The following is a 24,988-nucleotide window of genomic DNA, read 5'->3' as shown; positions in this document are numbered from 1 at the left end:
CTCTCACTCCTCTCCCCCTCCCCTTTATCTCTCCAGACGAGGCTTCCATAAAGTTGCAGATGTGAAGAGCAAAAGAAAACAAAATGGGGCAGAGCGTTAATTCCTGGCATTTGGGACTCGCCCTTTCGGCCAGGACAGAATGAACCGTGGTCACTTTGGTTTGGTCAGTGTTATTCATGCCTTTCAAAGTGACCACAAGTACCAGGCCGCTTTGAAGCAAAGAGTACACAAACACGAGCTGGCACAGGCCTGAGCCTCACTACTATATTTGAGTCACTTCTTCCCTCCAAGTCTTTTTGATTTAGAGTCGCACACATGCACACAGTGTGTTTGCATTAGGCCTGCTGCACGACAGGCTCTGTGAACTAATGAATAGCTTAACGGGAAACCTGCAGCTTCAGAAAAAAAGCAGACTTATGTTAGACGTTAATTCTGAGCCAAGATAACACATCGATGTTGGAGATTTTAGAGCTTTGAAACTGGCAACAGAGGGAAACAAACATTCATCCAACTCACAGAAGTGAACTGAAAGGATTCAAGTTGAAATAAAATGCAGTGGAAACGGAGGGTATAACAGCAAGGTTTGCCTGTAAACGTGGATTATAGGTTCATACATCTATATTTGCTGAGATCTTTTTAGAGTTCATCCTTCATGCTTTCCAGATAAACCAAGTAAACCTTTCAGAGGCTTAATCTTTTTAATTTGTGACGATGTCTCAACTTGAAGCCTTTGTGAGACACTGCCCACCCGCCATCATGAGACTTACTAAGATCATGTGGGTGTAGATGTGAGTGGCGGCTGAATCGTCCAGAAAATGATCTCAAGACAGTATGGTGGGTGTCTGATAGTCGGTGTTGTCAACCACCACCTCACTCTGTCAAACTATCTGCCTTCTTGGTCCAAACTGTGAAGATTAGGACACTCGTTAGAGACTCCTAATGACTCAGAAGATTACAGGGTGGGCCAACGACTCTCAGGACCACCTCCCACGCCCTTACGATTCTCCATCAGGTTGTAAATCTCTTGGACGAGAGGTGAGACGTCTTCATGAACCACAAAGTTGTCCAGCTGCCATCATTTTAACCATTTAAGACAACCATAGCCTGGATGACTGAGAAGCTTTGATTTTATACAGTTTTTAGTTTGAGTTTGTAGAGCCGGCCTCACGTGGCCATGAGAGGAAATGCAGTTTTTGGCACTTTCATTTACAGTCATTATTCATCCGTTGTTTTTGTTGAAAAAGAGCCAAAAAAAAACCCAGAATCCATCAGTGAAAACTAAAATAGGGTATCATTTTATTCGCAGGTGTATTTAAAGTTAACTTGTTGCTAACTTCTAAAAAGGTTTATTTTTTTAAACGTTGCCTTTTTGTCTTGATATTATTATTTTACGACCTTTCCGTCAGTTTGGCATCTCTGTGCAGGGTTACATGTGTAAAGAAATGCTTCTCCCTGACTTCCTGACTTCTGACTCACCGAGCGAACAGAGATGTTTTAGCATTAAACAAGGCAGCTGGCAGCCAGACACTTAAAGCGGAGTAGCAATGAAAGGAAGCAGTCATAAGAGGATGAAAAGATAGATGGGTGGAGGTAAGGAGGAGAGAGATGAGGTCTCCCAAAGAGACCACTGGGAGGGGAGGTTGACGAGATGTAAGCAGGACAAGAGAGAAGTTTTAGGACTTGAAAGAGGAGGAGAGGCAGAGGCTGGGAGGGAAACTCCCTTCTGGTCTTGAACAACTGTTCAGGCTTCAAACACTCAGAGCGCTGCACAGCTCACGCTGAGCGAAGGACTGCAGGAGAAACCTCTCACCCCTCTCAAGGATTTACAGTCAGGAAACAATTTTTATAAAGTGGATTAAGAGAGACATCTGGCACCCCAGAGACGTGTGGGAGGCGAGCGGCCTTGAATGAATGAATAAGTGCTCACGGAAGACTGGATAAAAGTTTCCAGAAGTTATTTTTCGTCAGCAGATGGTCCTCGTGAGGTATCCCGGGTTAATCTTTGTCTCACTGCAGGTGCGAGCTTCATTTCCTTGTGCGGTGGAGAAAAAGTCGGAGCTAACCTGATGATACAGCTCTCCGGTTTCACTCCAATTTCTGCAGCACCTGCTCATCACTGAAATTGCTTTCCATCCTGCAAGTTTACAACTTCAAAGCCTCGAGCAATCTTCCATAGGGGCATTGTTTGTCTATATCCAAAACACATCTGAAAAGCTTGTAATTATGCTCTCACTCTCATTATCTCTGCTTCTCCTGCTCCACGGCTGAGAGGTGAGGGAGAAGTGGATGAGAGGAGATTAGAGAAGGTAGAAGAGGGAGGCAGGGAGGGATAAACAGGCAGTTTAAGGCTGTAAACACATCCTGTCCAGAGGCAGCTGTTTTCTAAACACATTGGGCATAAATCAAGGTTGTATTTGTCTGTGGTGACTCTGAAGCAGTCGGGGCACAAACAGGAGCGAGCAGAAGGCACTCTGTGGTGGTCAGGCTGGTCACACTGGTGGAGGTGAGAGAGGACGCGAGGAGGGAAGTGGATTATTTGTGAGGGGAAACTTTGAGAAGAATCGGGGGCAGACTACAGTCATGGCCTCGGCCGTCTCTTACAGCCTCTCCTGCCTTTTCACCAAGATGACACGGACGCACACGGGGAGCGCCAGATCCACGTCCGCCATCCACCCCTGGACCCTGCTCCTCCTCTCCCTGCTGCTCCTGCTCTCCCTCTCGCTGTGGAGCCAGCAGGCCGAGGCCGTGGTCCCCTCCAGCTTCCGGAAGCTTAGTGGACGAGAGAAGAAGGAGATGCAGAAGGAGATCCTGACCATCCTGGGTCTCCCGGGGAGACCAAGACCCCATCCTCCGCTGCGACCGCCATCCTCTGCGCCGCTCTTCATGCTGGACCTGTACCACGCCATGTCGGTTGATGAGGATGAAGGCAATGAGATTATTGCAAGTACACCTTTCAAGGGGTCATCTAAAGGGACTCCTCAGGTCAACCGCGGGGCCCTGCCGACCCTCAGCACGCACACACCGCCGCTGGGGACGGTAGTCAGCGAGGCTGACACGGTGATGAGTTTCGTCAACCTGGGTGAGTCATAAAACTGTTAAAGGTACTTGTTTTCCTAAAACTAAGGCAATCAACACAATGACTTTATGTCCAAAACATCAGCGACTGGGTGAAGCGTTACCAGGTGTAGCTAAACTAGAGCCATGCTTTTCTTTTGTGTAATACCAATTTGTACCACAAGATGGTGCAGTGAATCAGCGTCACCTTTATATAACATGTAAGTCAATGAGAAATTGCACAATGGCAGCCTGGTGTGATGTAAAACCTGAGGGAAAATTTTGTAAAATGCTGCCCCCTGGTGGTAAACATTTTAGTTAAATTCTGCAGCGAGTACTTACAAAATGTACCTTTAATCGTTTAATATAACCGTAGCTGATATATAAAATATGCACCTAACGTCCAAGTCTGGAAGTGTCTTTGACTGGCATTCTTTCATATGCCCAGCAGGGGGCGACTCCTCTGCTTACTGTAGAAGTCTATAGATAAACAGCCCTACTTTTCACCTGATTTCTGACTTCAAGAAACATTTTCCTGATGATTTAATGTTCTCAGTTTCTAATTTGAAGTCCTACTTAATACAACGCGATGTTCACTTTGTAAATTATGGTCCTCATTAGAATCAAAAAGGCCAGTAGAACTGGCTTTATGAAACGGTCAGGTAAATGTTTGTGAAAGCAAGACTTGCGAGACATTTAAAACCAGGAAATGTCATTCTCAGCAGGTACTGATGTTTCTTGACCCCGGTGAAAGCCACGAGTGTTTCTGGAGCTTCAGCCTCTTTAGATATTTACAGGAAAAATGTAACTGATAGATGTGCCAGAGTTTTCTGAAGTTGTCTTTCTGTTTTGTTTGTCTTCATATTTCTCCCATGTCAAAGAAACAAAGAAATTTCAAGAAAAATAACTGAATCATTTTAAAGTCTTCATCGCAGTAACTGTGATCGAATTACCAACAAAACCAATGGCAGTGTTTTGCTGATATGTTGGTGCATCTCTAGGTTTGAGTTTCGTTTTATTATAGCCATTAAACAAACAAGATCTAAAGTGTTAATTGGTAATAATTAGGGTCACAGTTGGCATCAAGTAGATTTTATTACCTTGAAACTGAACCAGCCCAGATGTTTCCCCCTCCAGTTTTCATTCTCTAACATCTGTAGGTAAAGCTGTGGCATCGGTCTTCTCATCTGGCATCACTAAACGGTCTAAGCTTTGGACTGCTCCTTATAGCTTAAAGAGAGGAACGCTGTTTATCATCAGGTTTGAATGACAGGACAGTTTTTGCCTTTTTGTGGTTTTGTGGTTTGGCTACAAAACGCTGCTCTTCTGCCTGCTGATCATCTTTGGGCTTCAGCAGGAACTCATTCATAGATCCTCACATCTCTGTTTCAGCTCGTGTCTTAGCAGATTTATGTGGACTTTTGTAAACTGCAGCCAATCAAAATTTAGGGATTGTCTGAACATGTGGTCCAGACCACCAAAACACCGTAACAACCTAAAACATCTCCAGTCTGTTTCCCTTTGGTGTAAAGAAATACATCCTGAACCATCTGTTCAGAATGAAACAGCCTGAAATGTCTGTTTCTCCACACTCAGTCGAAATCACACAGAAACATTATTATGGAAGTCAAACACCTCACCACAGTTCCTTTGCAGATCTGTCAGCTATAAAGGCCTGCCATACTTTGAGTATTTATCTGTAAGACAGCTTTGACATGACAGAAACGGACTATGAGCCACTAAGAAGTATATTTTAAGTAAACCTCTCTTCATATAAAACTTTTCAACCACCCAGTGGGCTGAATTAAACCCTTTATTGGCTGCTTCTTATCCACACTCTGAAGCAGATCCACGTATTTAATGTCCTTTGTTTAGATCGTTTTACTCAGCTTTCATTAATAATGGCTGCATGGATTAACTGGGCATAATCTTCAATACGTTCAAGCAGGAAGTTAGTAATTATCATTAAAATATAGTGTTAACTGTAGTTGCATATGAAATTAAGTTTATTGTTATTTTTAGTTTAGTTCAGACATTTTGCTGGGTTGAGCCTTAATTCAGTTCAATTCAGTTTTATTTATGCAGCACCAAATCACAACAACAGTCATCTCAAGGTGCTTTATATTGTAAGGTAGACCCTACAATAATACATACAGAGAGAAACCCAACAATCATTTGAGCCCCTATCAGCAAGCACTTTGGCGACAGTGGGGAGAAAAAACTCCCGGTTAACAGGAAGAAACTTGGGGTGAGAGAAGGAAGACAGGATAAAAGACATGCTGTGGAAGAGAGCATGTCTTAAACCTGCATTTTTTTTCTAATGGACAGCAGGGGGCGACTCCCCTTGTTGCTGAAGACTGGGTTGTAAAACCACCGTGCTTCTGGCTTTATTTATGACCCCAGTAAACACTTTCCTGATACGTTTATGGTCAAGATCATTAAATTAAAGTCTCATCGAATATTACATGATGTCAATTTGGTAAATTATGTCCCCTTTACAATAAAAAAGGTCAATAAAGCAGGTTTGCAGCTGTTTACAGTGTGATTGAAAAGTCACTGCACTCTCTCTCTCTCTCATGATGTCGTTTTTAAAAACAGATGCTCACACTGATTATGCCCATCTTTTAATTATGGTGAGAAATGTTGGTTAGCGTGAACTCGATGGAGGTCAATTAATAGGGGACAAAAACAGAGCATCACCAAGAAAGTGTTCATGTAAACTACATGAGTTCATGTAGTTTACCATCACCAACAAAGGTTCTAAGCAACTATATTATTTAAGAAGCAAGCAAACAAAAACATTTTTATAGATTTTATGGGAATAAATGATACTATGTGGTTAAAAAAATACTAATGCAGTTTGGTTAAATGTTGCAACACGACCAGCATGAGGAAGATTGTGTTTATATTGTACTATATGTTAACTGACATGGCCCTGACAGTGACCACCCAGCATGTACACACTAAACTGACCCTAAACATGTTTATACAGTTCAGAGAAAGGAAAGTGAAGCTGAACAGAAATGAAAAACTGATTTGGAATTTTCAGTGTTTTCTAACATTTTGCAGCCCAAACAAAAAACTAATCCATTAAGAAAATTCATAACATTTAATACCGAAAACAATATACTGCTGAAAGTTGCCTCTTGGCCTCCGTGTGTGGATGTTTATGCGTCCACCAACACGACAGCGCAGCCCCGCTGATGCCTATCTGTCCGAGCCTGAACATTAAACATCCTCTTCCCGATGGTTTCCTTCCTCCTGCTCGATGGTGATCTGCACCCAGTTCACCGTGGGAAACGTCACCCCCTCTCTGCTCGGGGTCTCTAATGAACTGCCTCAAATGAGAGGTTTGCTTTTTCAGAAACAAAACATAAATCTGCTCTGCTACGGAAAAGAAAAAGCACCCTGAAATTTATCAGTCGGCGCTGCAGAAGCATAGCGTGTCATCTCCCAAAGCAGCACGATTTCGTAAACAGAGGTGACTCATATCTTTAATAATCACCTACAGCTCAGGACAGAGTTTCCTTTGGAGAAAACCTTTAAAACTTCACTGAACGTACTTAAAAGGGCGGCTAAAACACATCAGGCGAACAGAGAACATTCGAGATATCGTGCAGGAAATAAAGACCTCAGGCTGAGTGTGTGAACTTTCACACAACAAAAAGACGAAGCATCCAACCACACACCAAATATATTTAGCAGCTCCTCGAATAACTAATCGAATCAGTGCGTGTGGTTCGTGTAAGCTGAATGAAACAGGCGAGCGTGTGTGTGTCTGTGCATATGTAATGGGAAGACACAGCTGGTTAGAATTAAAGGCCCACTGACACACAAAAAAAGCCAACGGTCTGAATTGAGATGAAAATACTGCTGTGGAGGGAGCGACACTAAAAATACCAGGCAGGGCTGCAATTAGTGGTGTGTGTGCGGAGCAGCTGCTGCGGTTCAGAGCACTAAGTGTCTCTAATTACTGCTGCAGTGTGTGTGTGTGTGTGTGTGTGTGTGTGCTGATATGCGCACGCCCAACCCATGAGGGGTGTCCTCTGCTGAGTATCTCTATTTAACATGCTCTGTGTGCGTGTGTGTGTGTGTGTAGACCAAACCCCAAACACACACACACACACACACACACACACACACACACTCGCTGTGCTGATGTATGAGGGCGTGTGTTCACTTGCTCACCTCTGCGTTTACAGATTCAGGCCTCAGTTGCATTTTCCACCTCGTGTCATGTTTCGGGTTTCCTCCTGTGAGTCACGATCAAACCCTGAAGGACTTTTCATGCTCGCATGTTCTCAGCAGCTCCTGATGTGCCCTTCAGCAGGGCACCTCAGCTGAACCCTCAAGTCACCAAGTGTGGTCATTTATAGCTACCATTATAGTTTATACAGTAAATCTCGTAATGGCTCCGTTTGTGTTTGTAAAGCCAAACAGTCAAATGTTACCAGTAGATCTTCTGATCAGGGTTTACTGTCCATCCCCAAATCTAAACTAAAAGTGAGTCTTTGCAACTTAATCTGTGAGTTTTAAAAACTGGCATTTTCCCCCAATATATGTAAAAATGTAATTTATTGGAATCTGATCAAATGAATTGTACTTGATTGGTAAATTTTCATTTTATACAAGTTTGAATAAATAAACATTTCATTTTATAAATCAGTTGCATTTTACTCAATCGTTGCTTTGTGATTATTGATCATTTTATGAGTGAAGTAAACTGATAAATTCAAGAAACATTTTTATGATTTAAAAAATATGACAAAAATCATAACAACGGTCATAAATGTCGGCACTAGGCGATCCCGGGAGCATGTACTTGGATAAATACTTTGATTTTGTGCTGAGAAAGTGCAGAACAGGTGTGCATGTGAGGACTTGCATGAAGAAATAAAGCTAACGCATTTCATAGAGAAAAACTGCTATGCTTTAAAAGGACTTCACACAGCAAAGCAACCAGGAAAAAACTGTAAGTTCGAATCTTCCTGGTTTGAAGCTGTTAAACTCGCTGATCGCCGTCAGTTACAAAATCACCGACAGGTGAAGTAACATAAATAATCTCATTTCAGAACAACGCTGTGCTGCAAAGCCCAGGATCATGGCACACTGTTGCAGATCGAATGAATCTTAAAAAGCCAAATGAATACAAACAAAATAAAACTAAAGATTAAAAAATAAAGTAAATAAAAGTCATGTCAGGGAAGATGGAGGGAGAAGTTGAACTTTCAGGGGGAGGAAAAGCTCTTAAAGGGTGTGTTTCCGAGCAAAGTTTTAACCAGTATTTATTCGACCTGACTTAGATCACTCTCAGGGTGGCTGCAGACTCTCGGGGCCTGCTTCTAGAAAGACTTTGTCCAATTAAAGAACTCAACAAAGGCTTTTTGAGTATCCACAAGATACATCAGACCGAGTTTTAATTACTGTCCTAGCTCACAAACGAAAGTGCTCAAAAGATATGATGACCTCAGATTAATGTTGAGGATGACCGGTGTTTACTGTATTCAAACTACAGTAAACAACATTTTCCTGTAATTATTTGTCTTTTTTCTGTATTTTCCAGTGTTTATATGATTTTGAAGCGCTTGTTCCTCGCTAGAAGAATAAATGACAGAACCGAACAGCTTATTTATTTAATACTATGAAGGAAAAAATAGTTGAAACCTTTAAGAAGAATGTGTTTACGACGTGCAGCCTGTAGTGCAGGCCACAAAAGGTGGGAGCAGTCACCTGATTTGTAATTGACAGTCCCTGGATGACCCTCCTTTATCACGGAATCACCATTGGCAACTGAGCCGATGAGTCATCGGGTCACGGCGAGACGGAGCTGCAGGCAGCGCTGTCGCCCCCTGGTGGGCAATAAAAGAATGCAATTTTAAAACTGCGACCTTACGAACAGAAACACGTCGGTCTTTTATACATTTGGGGGAAATGTTTGCTTGAGTTCTGCTTCTCGGGTGCAGTTAGTTGGTATGATTTTTCTGTGTGAAGGATATAATAGTTATTTGTTTTATTTTTTTGCACTTTACAGTAGTTTAAATTGTCTTTTACATTTTGCAGCTACAGCAGTAAATTATCATTAATAAAAATAATGAGGAATAAATTGTAATGATCACCTTTCTGTCTGATCTTTTACTTGTGTTACAAAGATGTGAATAGTTCTTTCATCACTGTTTCCCTCTGTCCTTTTCTCTGACTCATTTCCTGATGAGCTCACTGCTGCTCCTCTTCTTCACTTTTGTTGCTCCTTTATGCTCCACAGTTACACACATTTTCTCCTCTTTCATCTGCTGTTAACTAAAACTCCTCAGACAAACCGTTCAGATCTGGTTGGATGAAACCATTTTCCCCCAGTTCTTTGCACAACAGGAACAGTTTGTAATCTGATGTTGGCACCGACAGCGACTGGTGTTGGTCCAAAAACCTTCACCTGGTAGCTTTTTTTCCCCTTGTTTGAGTTTTGTTTTTGTTTTTGTTTATCGCATTATTTAGTTTATCCTTTTTTTCTTTGATTGTTTGCTTTATTCTGGTGTTCTGAAAGAAATGCCCTCATTTACAAACTTGTATGAATGTGCAGGACCAGCATGCACTGACCAGGAATGATGCTTGAGCATCTGTGCCTCCATCTTCCAGAATGTATGCTTGAAATACTTCAGCATTACTGTCAAATCATCTAAATGTTTACAATCTAACTCTATTTAAAGTTCTCAAACAAATCTGTTCCTTCTGAAAAGCCATGCTGATGAATCTCCCCTATTCTTTCTTTCCGTGTGCAGTGGAGCAGGAGCGTGACCTCCTGCAGCCTCGTCCCTACTGGAAGGAGTTTCGTTTTGACCTCACCCCTCTCCCCAAGGGTGAGACGGTGACTGCGGCAGAGTTTCGTATCTATAAGACGCTGACGGTGGGTCAGAGGGCAAACCGAACGCTGCACATCTCCGTCTACGAGATCAAACGAGAGAATAGACAGAGGTTTCCTCTCACTTTTATGTCTTTCTTCCTTTACGGTAGTTCTCCTTCTCAGTCTTGGTCTCAGTTACTTGATTTTAGTCCCACACGGCCAGCTTTAGGCCTTCTGACGCTTTAGCCTGTCTTTAGCGTCTTTATGTTGTTTTAAATTTATGGGTATAAGCCTATAAACACCCCCCCCCCCCCCCCCCCCCCCCCCCCCCCCCCCGTGCCTCAGCCCTACTTTGTTTTTACACTAACTGGTTCAAACACAAAGCTAGACCGATAACCTTATATGAAATCAGCAGGTCAAATCAGATCAAAGCAACACTGAAAACACAGATTCAGAGATCGCGAGCCTGGCTGCAGTCTGTGAAAATAAGACCATCTGAAGTCTTGTTTATAACAGCCGTAAAGGACGTCATCTGTCAAACTGATAAATACAGGCTGACTCGAGTGTTTACGATTGTCTAGACTGATAAAGTTTACTTGCGTGTGCTGGAGAAAAACACCAGAGCTGGAAGAAGCATTCAGATCCTAACCTTGCAGAGATTTTTACATAAAGTGTAAAACAACTAAAAGATCAAAAGACCTTTGACCATATAGTTAATTTTGGTGATTGTATGCTCAATCAAAATATGTGAAACCACCAAGCTGTTCTTCTAAATTCTAAATTTCTATACGTCCTCTTCCTGCAGAGAGCCAGAGCTGGTGCTGTTGGACATGCAGTCGGTACCTGCAGGGCAGGAGGGCTGGCTGGCTTTTGACGTCACCTCAGCCTCCAACCACTGGCTCGTCCACCCCCGCAGCAACATGGGCATACGTCTCTACGTAGAGACAGAAGAAGGTGGGTCCGCCTCTGGGCCCAACACCGATGCTCATTTCTATCAGTGCCATTAGATCCATTAATTCGCCTTATATGGTTGTAACCTCCAACTATCTCCTGCTTTCCTGCTCTGTGGTTTTAATCAGTGGAAAATACTGACTAAGGTCATGTTACTTTCATTTCCAGCTCCATATCTTCACCCTTGGACTCCTCAAGTGTAGCTTTGCATGAGTCAGTTCAAAATAATCCGTATTTATCTTATACTGGGCTTGGTGAGTAGGGAGTATTTTGACCATATCACAGTTTTTATGTATATTTTCCAACTCCAAGCTGTAAAAACTTAAACGCTTATTGGACTTAAGCAGATCAGGTGATGTGTATTTATGTAATGAGGGAGGGTGTGGCCTCAGGAGGTCAACACCGTATCAAGGTCTCCATAATTATTAGCCAGCTTCTTTACCTTTATATGTTTTATATAACAAGACACTTTTCTTTCAGACCGCTCCTTGGCTGGAGGGTGGATTGGGTTGGTGGGTCGGAGGGGCCCTCGCTCCAAGCAGCCTTTCATGGTCACCTTCTTCAGGGAGAACCAGGTCCCGTGTCGGCCGCCGCGAGCCGTTAAACCTCATCCCCGCAGGAAGAAACCCAAATACGACCTCCCAGTCCCCAACTTCAAAGGTCAGGCTCCGGCCAATCACACTCTGGGATTAAAGGTTTCAACACGGTCATCAGTAAGGCCTGTAACTCGTTGTTTTATCGTGCAAATAATTTTCACCTTTTTTTCTGTTGTTCCTTCAGAACGTAATTCTGAAAACAGAGGTCAGCCCTGTAAAAAGCACGAACTCTACGTCAGCTTCAGCGATCTGGGCTGGAAGGTCAGTCCTGTTACTCGTGGTGTTAATCATCTGTTTACTAGTGACCTATAAAAGTTAAATCATCTTTGATATAACGTCTCATGTGTCGCTCTCATACGTGACATTTCTTTATAGATTAGATAAAACTTGTAGCTTCTGTATCATAAACTATAATTGTGTCTTTGTGCTCAGGACTGGGTTTTGGCTCCTACTGGATACTCGGCGTACTACTGTGATGGAGAGTGCTTTTATCCTCTGGGCGCCTGCATGAACGCCACCAACCACGCCCTCATCCAGCAAGTGGTCAGTACACACGAGTCAATCACATCCTGACCTCGGCCATGTCAGAATACAGATACAGATAAAATAAACACCGTGAAGCTTGTTACCTTTCCCCGCGGGCCCCTCGTGTAGTAATCTCAGTCAATTTGTTGCTCCTGTTGACTTGATGTGTGTCATGGTGATGTGTGTACGCACTACTCGACCAACAAAAACAACATTGTGCATTTTTAACACCACATTTCCAAAAAATGAGGTCAGCTGACCACCTGAGTATCATGAGCAACCATGTTTATTCCATCAGTGGATTTTTGCTTCCCTGACGGAATCATTGAGGAACATTTCAAACACATACTGGCCATCACAGAGCCAGACCTTAACCCCACTGAGGCGACTGATGGTTCAGTCCCAGCTCCTGCATCCGAATGTGCCACTGGGTAAACTCCTGAACACTACTGAGTACCGCTGATGCATACATCTGGGTTTGCACAGGTGTGGATTTGTGGCCTCTACTTTTGTGCCTATGATATATTATCATTGCGCCTCTGCAGTCTCTTACTGCATTCTTTTAGAGCTGAACTACTTTTTCAAGTCATTCTTTTTTATGTGGGATTTCAGATCTGAAGTGTTTTTATTTTAACAAACATTGCAGAAACTTTACAGAAAGATCTGCACTTGTAGCTGGTTTGTGAATTTACACACTGTAATAAATGTGGTGAAGGAGGCATGTGGCTGTTTTTCTTTAGTTGTGGGCAATTGTTGCGCTGCAGGAAGGAAAATCACAAATGTTCTGGTCATTAATTACATCCAAATTGTTTTTTATATGATCACTCAGTGTTTGGACAAATTTGGAGTGTATGAAATGGATCTTTTCAGTTAGGAGCATTTCCTTTTATTTTATTAATTTAACTGAAATAACAAAAGAAACACGAACTGATTCAGTAAGAGGACCAGATGTTACAATCTCTGATAATTCATTGCTTCAAATGGAGAAAGGCTCGAGGGATGGGTACCATGAAGAAAGGGTAATATTGTGAGTCTGTATGGCTGCCACACTGACCAGCTTCTCTTGCAGAACAGATCTGGGTCTCAGTTGGACAGCTTGGTAAAATAAAAGTCCTTAAAACTTGCCAACAGACTCTAACTCCTGTAAACACCTGATTACAACATACCTAAATATTATAATAGACTTTATTTTTGTCTCTTCTCTGTTACATATCTAAAACATACTTTAGTATAACAGCATTAACTGTATTTCACTCTGCTCTGGCAGGTTCACATCCTGAAGCCTGACGAGGTCCCCAAAGCGTGCTGCGCCCCCACGAAGCTCAGCCCAATCTCCGTCCTGTTCTACGACGACAACAACAACGTCATCCTCAAAAAGCATCGCAACATGGTGGTCAAGACCTGCGGCTGTCTATGAGTGGCCGAGGCCCCGCTTAGAAGAAAATGTATAAAGGGTGATTTATTTTTCCAGACGCTGCAGAAACATGAACAGTTTGGATGATGATGGACCAACAAATCTCATCCAGCAGGTCTGAATGGTCCCGTTTTTCAGAGTTAAAGTTCGCAGATTTCTCCTTTGTCAGTGTTTCAGCATTTTCCGAGACTCTTTGGCTTCACAAAAACAATCGATTCGCGGCTACACGATTACATTGCAGAAATGGCATAAATGTACACATTGAACATCGCTTAGCTTCTTCAGGGAAGTTACGAGCAAATGTTTGGGCATTTCTCTTATTTTGATACATTTTCAAATTGAAAAAAAGCTAATCTATCAGCATCAAACCACAAACTTTAGTTTACTACAGAAAGGTTTAAATTCTCATGAAGGCAGATGATTTTAGATGGTAGGAAATCCATCAGTGATGCCTGATAATTTTTTTTGGTTTTGTTAACTGACAGCACTACTGTTGTTATAAGAAAAATCTATATGAAGAGATTATTAAACTGTATTCAGTTAATATAAAATAAACAGTACATTTATTATCAGTCTGAGATTGAGGCGTGTAAATAATCTAATTTTATTTTTGCAAGTTTTAAGCAAATCCTAGTTATTCCACTAAAGTGAAATGCAAACATGTTGTAACCTGAGTCCAATCTGAAGCCAGCTGCTGTGAAACCAGAGTCTCAACAGGTGTGAAAGTAAACGTGATGATGGGCTTTTTACCAGCGTCTCTATCATCCTGCCTAAAACCTGGAAATCAGCCTGACGCCTGGATGTCTCAAGTCCTTAAATGCATCTGGAGGACAGAAGAGACGAGCTTTCCACGGAGGAAGTGCCTTCACATTTATGTATAAGCAGTCCTGCACACAGCTGCAATATTCCACCCGGTGTGGAAACAGTAGGGTGTACTGGAGTATTTGCAGTAGCCACTCCCAAAGCCGAGAACATCAGTGCTCCAAACGCTGGGATCATAAATTATTTTATGGTGAAAATGTGAGGACCGGGTTCTAGACTGAACCCTGGTAAATCTGTGGAGGAACAGTGAGTGCTGCTTTTAGCAAGGCTAAATCACAACTGTGACTTACGCTGAACATGTAGCTGGTCTGGAGCACGTTATGTTTGCTCGAAAATCAAATTGGAGCTCTGCGGTTTCTCCGATTCTTTAACAATAACACAGATTTTATCCTGAAGGCATGTTTTATATAAGTAAACTGTTGAGCTGTATCTCACCAACAACCATGAGAATTTACCTGTATTTAGTTAGTGCTGCAAATGCGTAAATATATTAAGCTTAAAAAGCTGTTAAGTCTTGCTAGAATTACAGAGTCACACCTGTTATTGTCACCAGTGTCTCTCCGATCACATGACTGTCCAATTAACATTATTCAGACTAATAATTCAAACCAGAACATGTCTATTACCAGAACTCTTCTATTGTCTATAAATATCTGCATACTCATGTTAAATTAAATAGACTGCATTTATTTCAGCAGGAGCAGACCAAGACTGCTCCACACCTCGCTTTGAGTCCGGATCCAGATTAGTTGATATTTTCTAAATGGTCTTGAAATCATCGCCTCTAAAACAAAATTTCATGCAAATCCATCCCAAACTTTTAACTTAACCTCTTTATATGTTAGCTTGAAGTAGCAAGTCTGAGTTAAAGACAGTTAATAGTCACAGTCTGAGTAATACACACACAAACTAACTGTATTGATTTAAAAACAAAAACGATTCTCATGCAGAATAAAAGGCATCTGAGCAGACCAATCACATTAAATACATTTTTCAATTTATTGAAAAGGGTAAAAAAAAAGTTACAGTGAAAACAAATTATTTTTGCTTGCTAGTGATTTAAAGAAGACCCAAAAAGAAAATCCTTAACTCTTATCTTTTGCAGTTTCGGAACTAAATGATTTCTCTCTCAGTCCTTTGGGGCTACGTACAGCTTCTTCAAACTACAGCTGAAAGCATCGCTGAGCACAGAGCTGCGTGTTTGGTTTACAGAACAACTCCTGCTTTAACTGAGGCGGGACAAAGATGGGGGGTGTTATTGCCAAGAAGGATGACACTGAGAAGTCCAAGTGGAAGAGATTTGAAAAAGAGTGCGTTATAGACTTGCTGTGTGGTTAACGTGAGGTACTGTTGTAAGGTGTTACCGAGTGTGGACACCTGTGGAGCAGCAGCAGCATGGAGGAGGCAAAGCTGTGGAGTCCGACCATACAGACAGGAAGTTAAAGGAAACGTTTAGTCGCCTTAAGGAGCCGATTTTGGGATTTTTTTTGGGGAGAGAAAGAAAAATCAGAGCTGAAGAGTTGACCCGACAGCAGAGCCACGTCCATGTGGGAGTGAAGTGAATGTGCCGTCGCCTCATTGGACGACACCGTTTCAATAGAACCGGCTGTCAGGTAGACACACATTCAGAAATTTTATTTTACATCCTATTGAAGCTTTTCCAGATCCCCGTCATTAGTCACAATTTTGATTCAGTGTAAGCAGACAGATAATCTTGCTGGTTCTGCTTCCCCCCCCTCCCCAACTTGGGATAACAAGGTAGTTGTACACAATAAATATAAAATTGGGCTGCTGGTGTACGCCTGCCCCATCATTACTGTTTTCTCTTACACAAACATGTACGTACACAGCACATACACACATCCGCCCCGTCCCGCCTTCCCAACCCGATGTCCGTGAATTCTGAGAGGTCCCAGCGTTCATCGCCAACGTCCTTCAGGTGCCGCGAGTCGATGTTTAATCCGTAGTCATTGTGTATCTGTAAGCAACAGTTTGTGGGGTCATGTTTACAGTTTAAACACAGTTTCCTCATGTTTGCTGTGTAGTTTCACTCCAATATTAATTTAAACAGAATCAAGAAAGTTCTCAATCTGCTTTCGGTTCCAACTGGAGTGTCCCGTCAACTCACAGCCGGTCTCCAAAGCAGAAACTAGGACTACCGACGCCAGCTGCAGTCCGAGGAGGACTTGTAGTGCATCCAACATCATACAACACAAATCTGACCAGTAAGCAACCTGGCAGAGCAAATTCTGGTCTAAATTTGAAACCTGGAGAGTGGGAAACACTGTTTTTTTTAAAACACTACAGGTACTACTCACCCAGATTCAGGTCCAGTCAGCAGTCCTTTATGCCTGAACATCCGCAAGCTCGGGGGGCATGGGGGACTTGGGATGTTTGCTCTCAAAGTGCTGCTTGAAGGTTTTGGGGTCGGGCATCTGTGTCTGAAAGGAGGAGGACAGTAAAAGCATGAGAAACAAAACACCAAAAAGGTCTCATTCCAACCATTAACAGGGCTTCACTTCCCCTGGCACAGCAGGTTAAGTAAGGCAACAGCAGCCTTACTTAACCCAAGTATGTTAAGCTTACTGTACTTGGATTCTGATCCAGGAAAATCTTTATCAGTTAAACTATTTTCTTACGTGTTTCAGACCACTTTGTGTTTGCTGACTGGGGGCAAAGCCCTTAAAGAATACTTAACCGAAAATGCACCAACCAGCACTGTGAGTTTAACAATGTTTGAAACTATCAGCTATCATCTGACTGAGCCTCTGGGGGAAATTCAAAGTTTTGGGGTTTCCGGTGCTGATGGCAGAAAGATAGTCAAGCCTGGTTTCCTGTCTTGTGTTTCAGTGTTTACAGTTCAAACTAGGATGCAGATTTTAAAAAGCTAAGCTGACAAATTTCTACAGTTAATTTCAGCCACTGTGTTTCTCTTGCTTTCCACATAGACCATTTACCTGCAGGTAAAGCCTTCCCATGATTGGTTAACATTAGACAACAAACAGAAGCCAAAAAGCTTCCAGTACAAAAAAAAAAATCTTGTCTAAAATTCATGTAAAATCAATCCTGCTAACAAGTTATTAACATCTGAGACTGTCGCAGCTTGTAGCTACAGCCTAACAGTGGAAGATGTCAAATGACACCCTTTAAACAAAAAAAAAAAAAAGGTGTAACATCTGGACTGATCCACCTGCTCTTTAATAATTCACATGTGCACATGAACCTGAGGAGGTAAGAAAGTTCAAACGTACCTAATCTGTGGCCATCAGCTGAATAATTACCAAAGTGGATGCAAACTACTTTCCACTTTCAATCACTTCAGACTCTTTAAGCAGAACAGCTACATTTTAAAAACCCAGCTAAATGACCTCTGACCTTTTCCATCTCTGGCCCTGGTTGCACTTAACCGAGATATTTATGTGACCATTACGATAAACTCTATGCAATTAACTTGAACCTATGACAATTACTGAAATTAGTGCATACAGACAAACCTGTCTTACATCTCTACAGTGCTGGTGAGAATCACTGCTCTAAAGAGTTTCCCTCGTCTCTCACATGCACAAACCCAGCCACATGACGTATGCAGCTGCTGACTGGTTGTTTTAACATCTTAAAATATGAAGCATCAACATTTTAAAAACAAAGGTGAAAGGCCTCTGCGAGCTTCGGCAGAAGCTGTGGCTGTTTCTTACCCGGCAGACAGGGCAGGTGTGGACCAGGGCGGCCTTGGCTGCAGTCTTCTGGTCAGCGCCCTGAGATTTCTTCTTCTCTGCTGCCTTCTTGGCGTTCTTCTGCTGGGACTGAATCTTCTGCTGCCCACGAGCCATGGCCCTCAGCTTCAACCTGCAGGAACGACCGGCAACAAGTTATAACGGCGCAAGAACCTACCTTATAGTCGTGCATTTCTTTTGCATTAAACGAAGTATCTTCAGGGATCTGAAAACCACATGTTAAGAGTTTATTTCTTCAGACAATAAAGGCTTAAAATCAAACTGATTTGGATTATTGGCACACTGAATTACTCTCTGGTGAAGGGAGCTTGACTGAAATGTTTGTGGCATAGCTGTAATACATTTGTAAAAATTTACTTTGTCAACTTTTTCCATAAAGTTCTGTATAAGTGCCAGATTTTACCTTTCAGAAATAAACATTTGTATTATATGATTACGGACTTCTTTAATTGTCAAAGTGATCCAGCAGCCACAATCTCTTCTTGAGCGGACCTTTATTATTGTGGGGTCACCAGGTGTGTTTGATCTAGCAGAGTCGGATGGTCTTCACGCCTTTGGAGCGGGAGTTGCACGTTTGATTCCCACCTAGGTTAGACCCCCCTATGCTCTCACAGCTAGAGATTGACAAGGTACAACACACGTGCTACGGCAAGGGAGAGATATCATCACCCCAAATGCGATAGAAGAAGGATCACTGAATGCGAGAGGAACTGACCGAAGCTTGAAACCGGACTATGTGACCTCACGTACCCTCAGAAGATCAACTAGATGATGTGACTGCAGTACTACGGTGTCAGTAGTAAGAAGAGTTACTGATATAATCATCGAAAATGTAGGCAGGTTAGTCGTTATAACATAAATATATTATATATCTACTCAAAAATAATCTCTCAGGTGACTTGCTGTAGCAGTGTCTGGATGCGACTGCAGATACAACTTTTCACACATTTTAAACGATTTGAATTATACAGCGATTCCAAACGCATCAACACAGATTTTATGGTCCCGGGGACCAACAACCAAACTTGATTTACTTATCACTTCAAACATAACTGCCTGGGGGGCGTTACTAAGATGGTAAAGTAAAGGCGTCAAATCATCACAACTTTCAGTCCTTTAAAGATCGTTAACAGCAGCTACCCTCGACGACCGAGGAGAGAGCCTCTAACAGGTTACTAATAACTAACTGATGCCACTGACTTTGTATTGTTTTCCTGACAAAATGTTAAATAAACAGCTGAAAACCGTCATCACCGCCAGCGGGCCTCTCCTCAGCCGGGGCCGCCTTGCTAACCCTGTTAGCTGAGCTAGCTAGGGAAGCTGATATTACACGTGATCGCGAGTTACAGAGCTGTGCGGTGTTTTTATACTAAAGACGAAGCAGTGTTGAGTACAAATCCGGATTAAAATACGCCAGAATAAATAACAGGTCCCTAACAGGAAGATTTTTTTCTGCGGTTTTACCTTCGAGATGCGGCTCTGCCTTCGCTCCTTTGTCGTTATCTCTTTTTTTTAATGTGCTAAAGGAAGCTGCGGAGGCTTTTATCTAAGCTTTGAAATGCGACGAGACCAGCAGCGCCCCCTGCTGGACCGGGGCGGAGCTTCACGTTCATCTAGAGATAATATAACTATCTAGCCCCGAACGAGTGACGTTGTGATACACCTGAGTTATTATAGTTGTGATTTTTTATTTCATTTTATGCTTGGTTTCAATCTGTAAAACAAAAGCCCACCCAATTAATGGAAGTCTTTTTCTCTTTCCTTAATGTCCTGCCTCCGATACAACTTACTCTAATTTTCACATAATTTCCTTAGGGATTATAAAGGTATTCTGATTTTTAAGCCTTTGTTTTTCCTCCTCTCTCTTTGTTGTACATGGCGCCTCTCAGTACTCCTGTCAACTTTATGCATCTTCCTGACTATCCTACTTTTTCTTTGCTGTTTTCCTTTGAAAACTTTCCTGCACTTCCTCATTACATCACCAAGTCTCCTTATTTTCTTTCCTCTGTCCAGAGGATGTTTCAAACACCTCAGAGAGTGGTTTAGAAGAGTTCTCAACATTCTCCTTTCTTGTACTTCCACCATTTAATCCTTGACTCTGTCTTCACCCACTTCTTCTTTTGGATTTCTAAAGTTGTCCGACAGACTATCATCTGATGCTGCCTAGCTACATTTTACAATCTCTATCACTTCATCCAACTTACTCCAGAATTTTTCTTTCTCTTAATTGATATCCAATCTGTGGGGCATATACACTGACATCAGCCCTTCAATTTTTTAGTTTCAAACTCCTGTCTGACTCTCTCTGTACCTCCAGAACATTACTAACATGCTCTTCCTTCAAGATTAACTCTACCTCATTTTTCTTCCTATCTACAGCATGATAGAACACCTTAAATCTACTTCTAACGCTCCCAGCCTTGTTTCTCTTCCTCTTGGTCTTTTTTCACACATCTACCTTCCTTCTCCATGTCATATCATCCTGCTCTCTCTCTTAACCAGTCATAGTCTCTACATTTAAGTGTCAACAATATCACCGTTTCCACTGGCATACTATTAGCCAATAGCACAGGAGGCAGTTGTTGTTAATCAGGGCTCCATCTGGTCTGGTAGAGAAATACTGTGATTTTGGATGTTTGATTTGGGAAAGATTGTATACTGGATGCCCTTCCTGATGCAGCCTTCACCATTTAACCAGGCTTGGCACTGGGTCTAGGAGTACATTAACCATGAGGGAAGCCACAAGGCAAAGTGTTATTGGGTGTGTTGTTTAGATCATATCATGCCCTTCTGTTTATCCTGATGTAAAGACCCTGCTGTATGCTGATGACACTGATCTATACCGGGGGTACCATGAGAGAAGACCTCATCAAACAGTCGACATTTTATGAAAATAAAAAGCAGACCCGATTCATATATGAGACTGTATCAACCCTGCTTTGTACCCATGACATTCATATACGTATTATGCTGATGTACCCCGGGGCAATGCACGAAGAGAAATAAATAAATAAATAAAACAGAACTGAGCTATGATTTAAGAGAAACCACTTTTATTTTGCAAATAAGGAAAGGAATTTTAGATTTTGGTTTCATGTGATTGATTGCAGGTAAGTGCTTAATAACACAGCCCTGGTCTAAATGCACAAATGAAAGGAAGCCTCTCTTCACAACCAGGACGTTTCGGTGTGGGGTAATCTGATAAGAAAACAAGAAGAGTGACCATTCTGCTTTATATTTCAAAATACATACATGCATTTCTGTAGTCACTTGATTTAGTCACGTTACCTGAACCTATTGTGAGGCAATGTCCCAATTTATTCCAGTCATTTAGCAAGTAACGGGGAAATGGCATGGATACTGAACCATCACTCCATAGCCAATCTCCAAACTGTAAAAAACAAAAACGACAAGCAGCGTCAAGCAATGTAAGAAGAATTCAGCTGTAAAAATAAAATCATAACAACAGTCACGGCACGTATTTACAACAAGCAGGGAGACATTCATTCTTTAGCATAAATGTTCTGCTGTAATAACAATTAATTGCATTTTACATTACCCTGACAGCATCAAAGGCGCCAATCCACGCCGGACCATTGTATCCCTTTTCTTCCATGAACTTTATTACGAAATCATACTCATCCCATTCATGGATGGAGGCGAGGTTGGCACCAAACGACCAACAATATTTCTGCAAAAGCAGACACATCACAGGCAAACACAGTGCCTCAGACCTCAATGGTAACTGCACGCTTAAGTTACTTTTATAAATAATAAAAATAATGGATTTCTGAGTAATTTCTAAAGGTCTTCAGTAGAATTATGATGTAACACGGTTACCTCGGCATCTATCCAAGCCAGGGGGATATTAAAGAAGCCGAAGCATCGCTCAGGAAACTCAGAGGGACACTTCCCTCCATGTTGGTTTGGAGGCTCAGCGAATCCCTCTTTCCCTACAGCCGTCCTTCCTGCTTTTTGCAGCGGCTGCCCTCTCTTCATCTCTGGTTAAAAAATAGTTAATGAACTACATCCTGAATTGACCAGAGATGAAGAAGTTCGAAATTGGGAAAAGTGCTGGTATTCCATAGACAATAGACTTAATTCAGAGAGTTTCTCTACATTTTATAATTTATATAAGTTATAATTTCTTTTTTATATATAATGAAAAAAAATTACACAATTGCCATGCAGGCGAGTCTTTATCCTCCACGCTCACGTCCTCTACCAGAGGCCTAGGAGCTTGAGGTTTTTGCTGTTCCTAGTGCCGCACTGTTTGCTGTTCCTGTTAGAGATCTTGGATGACATTCCTGTGATCTGCCGGAGTCGCTCGCTCAGTTTGGGGGTCACTGACCGAGGGCTTTGATTACCACGGTGACCACTGTTGCCTTCACCCTTCACATCTTCTCCAGCTACTTTCTCAGCTCTTGGTATTTCTCAAGGTTCTCGTGCTCCTTCTTCTTGATATTGCTAGCACTTTGTATAGCTACATCTAACACCACAGCCATCTTCCTCTGGTTGTTCACCACTACTGAGCCCAGTTGGTTAGCCATCATCAGAGTTTGTCCGCCTGTATCTGGAAGCATGTAATCTTGCTAGCTTCTTGCACCCTGCTGTTATGTGCTGGGTTGCTCAGGGGCTTCTTTACACAGCTGGAGCTTGTTCCTGTGCTACCAAACCAAAGTCCAGCTTGCTGTAGGTTAAGCCCCCCAAAGCCTACCTCGGTACATGAATGGCAGATATATAACTGAAGTTGCCTGGACTAGCAAGACTCACGTCAGGTGTTGAGGCTACTGGTACAAGGCTATGGCATAAGTGCACAGGGGATGAGAATAGGGAAAAGTTGGAGTCCTACTACATAACAATATACAGGAACATCTGTGCTGAGTATGGCCTAAATGTCCCAAAGAGATACACCCCCTAAGGTGGTTGAGAATGATCCTGTGGGACAAACTGGTTATGGCTAATTAAATGGACATTGTAGTGGTGGACAAGCAGAGCAAGAAGGCCGTAGTGATAGCAACATTAGGAAGAAGGAACATGAGAAGCTTGAGAAATACCTGAGAGAGCTGGTGCAGAAGATCTGCTCCTCGTAGTAATCAGAGCATTTGGTGCAGTGACCCCCAAACTCAGAATGATATCTGAGATTTCTGTATAGAAGAGGAAAGTCTTAGGAGCAGCATGGATACTGTACAGTACCCTGAAGTTCCCAGGCCTCCGGTAGAGGACCCGTGATTGAAGGACAGACAAGTTAAGAAATATTCTCCCTTACCATCAGTCCTGTTTTGCTGAGCAGGGATCAGCTCCAGTGGTGACTCTAGTACAGAACATAACAAGAATGGATCAAATGTAGGTTTTAATGTACATTGTCAGCTTTGCATGTGCAGCAGGACAGTAGAAGTGGCACTGACCTGCAGGGAACACAGTTACTTACACATTTGTACCATTTTCTTCCAGTTGTTATTGCACGAACAAAGCCACAAAACATAGAAAATACTTATCTGGAGAAAAAGTTACCTCTATGTAGCCTCTGTGCTGGCAGTAACTAACTTTGACCTACTTAATGTTAAAGATGCATCACAAGGACTTTTACCTTGCTTCATGTCAGGCACTGGATTTGCTGTGAAAGAGTATTTAGACTGAAGTTAAGCATTTGTCAACAACAAAGTAGTTTATGAAAAGACGTGCATCATATATGTCGCTATGATTTTTTTTCTGTTCAATGGTTTTCTTTGTTGTGATGAGTCTCACCTGTTGTGATGCACAAAGCAACGCCGGCAAAAAGAAGGAAAAATACCCTCATAGCTTGTTTTGGGTGATGGACTGCTGCAAAGAAAATTAATAAATACAAATTCAAACAAACCCAAAGGAAAGAACAGAAAGTTCAGGCACCTGCTTCAGTGAAGTTTAACCTCTCGGCTGAATTCTGGAGTCCTGTGAAATAACAAACTCTTATATACAAGAAGAAACAAGGAAACAATTTTTTACTTATGGTTACTGATTGAATTAGGCACGGTTAAAAAATGACTTAAAATAAATAAATAAATCAATAACTGTTCTGAAGACTCCAAAACAGGTGTTTTGTTCCAAAAAGTGCACACCTGCACCGATGACCAAGCAAATTCATGAAAGTTCTGTAGCGTCTGCAAAGTCTTCACTTCTTGACCACTTCAATAGGTACGCCACTGTCCAACAAATTATGGCCCTAAACACAGAAGTCTTGTAGTTTTGCCTGCGTACATCACTACAGGGGATTTTAAACCCAACAATGCAGATTTGATTGAACAAACCAGCATAATTCAGTATTTCTATGATTGTTTTTAATACTTGGATTAAAGTTTGCAGTCAATGACTGCCTGAAGCCTAGAACTCAGGGACATCACCAAACTCAGTTTCCTCCCTTGAGATGCTGTGTAGAAAGGAATACTTTGAAAACAACTCAACAGGAAGACTCCTGGATATCTATACTTCTAGATAGATGTGTTAGCAACAAAAGGATGCAACATCATGTGATACAAATGAAAATTATCAAAGGGAAAAAGGGGTTTTGTGTTCATTCTGTCTCTACTTGTAAAACCAGATACTGGTCACACTGATAAGGACCTAACACGCTGTCGAGTAACTGTCCGTCTCCTGGACTCTCCTCTATGTGCTGTGCTGGGTGACATAGCAAACCTAGCAATGGGACGTACTTCTGTGAATCCAGAAATTGGACTACTTGCACAACCTCTGTAGGGTACAGCTACCAGTAGTGACAGTAGACTATGCAAAACATGAAAACAACCCCCCAGAGTAGATGAGGAGGGGAAAAAATGTCAGTGGATTCCACCTGTGAAACCATTCCTTTTGGGGGTTGTCTGATTGTTGAACCTCTAGTGGACCAGTTAATTTAATTGACAGCAAAGAAGCTTAAAGTGATTAAAACCCTCTCTGCTACTTAACTGACAAGATCAATATTCGTGAAGCTTAACAGACTTGATGCTGAACTGTGTCCCTTTCATTTTCCCTCTTGGGTGGGGCCCCCAACTTGTGTTTGTGGCCCTTCAAGCCACAGTAG

The 24,988-nt window shown here is 42.1% G+C and overlaps 3 protein-coding genes across 5 annotated transcripts; 1 reads left to right on the top strand and 2 right to left on the bottom strand.

The window, feature by feature from the left end:
• Nucleotides 1-1,659: 1,659 nt before the first annotated feature.
• On the top strand, nt 1,660-14,371 carry bmp8a (bone morphogenetic protein 8a). The gene is made up of 7 exons (XM_085262446.1): nt 1,660-3,079; nt 9,831-10,023; nt 10,698-10,846; nt 11,324-11,503; nt 11,624-11,700; nt 11,872-11,982; nt 13,232-14,371. Exons 1-7 carry the CDS (start codon nt 2,581-2,583, stop codon nt 13,379-13,381), a joined length of 1,359 nt encoding a protein of 452 aa, XP_085118572.1. The 5' UTR covers nt 1,660-2,580; the 3' UTR covers nt 13,382-14,371.
• Nucleotides 14,372-15,175: 804 nt separating this feature from the next.
• LOC146548754 (transcriptional regulator ZNF706) lies at nt 15,176-19,524 on the bottom strand. Of its 2 annotated transcripts, none has more exons than XM_085262671.1 (4): nt 19,399-19,524; nt 17,896-18,046; nt 16,519-16,641; nt 15,176-16,178 (listed from the first exon to the last, which is right to left on the bottom strand). In XM_085262671.1, the coding sequence occupies exons 2-3, from the start codon at nt 18,028-18,030 to the stop codon at nt 16,546-16,548; spliced, it is 231 nt and encodes a 76-aa protein (XP_085118797.1). In that variant the 5' UTR covers nt 18,031-18,046; nt 19,399-19,524; the 3' UTR covers nt 15,176-16,178; nt 16,519-16,545. The 2 variants fall into 2 exon arrangements, with proteins under 2 accessions (XP_085118797.1, XP_085118798.1); XM_085262672.1 differs by having other exon boundaries at nt 17,896-18,139; nt 19,399-19,439.
• A 1,488-nt stretch (nt 19,525-21,012) lies between these two features.
• Nucleotides 21,013-24,477, bottom strand: LOC146548753 (dromaiocalcin-2-like). 2 transcript variants are annotated; one of them, XM_085262713.1, is made up of 8 exons: nt 23,824-24,477; nt 23,683-23,757; nt 23,525-23,551; nt 23,204-23,248; nt 21,775-21,935; nt 21,494-21,625; nt 21,223-21,325; nt 21,013-21,132 (listed from the first exon to the last, which is right to left on the bottom strand). In XM_085262713.1, exons 2-8 carry the CDS (start codon nt 23,732-23,734, stop codon nt 21,053-21,055), a joined length of 600 nt encoding a protein of 199 aa, XP_085118839.1. In that variant the 5' UTR covers nt 23,735-23,757; nt 23,824-24,477; the 3' UTR covers nt 21,013-21,052. The 2 variants fall into 2 exon arrangements, with proteins under 2 accessions (XP_085118839.1, XP_085118840.1); XM_085262714.1 differs by having other exon boundaries at nt 23,683-23,754.
• Between the last annotated feature and the right edge of the window lie 511 nt (nt 24,478-24,988).

The sequence above is a fragment of the Mchenga conophoros genome, linkage group LG22, assembly GCF_057382185.1.
Source record: "Mchenga conophoros isolate Kocher_MC1m ecotype Shallow Benthic linkage group LG22, M_conophoros_male_GT1.1, whole genome shotgun sequence".
In the NCBI taxonomy this organism is placed as follows: Eukaryota; Metazoa; Chordata; class Actinopteri; order Cichliformes; family Cichlidae; genus Mchenga; species Mchenga conophoros.
Note: the sequence above shows the minus strand (reverse complement) of the source record. Positions and strands in the feature narration are given on the sequence as shown.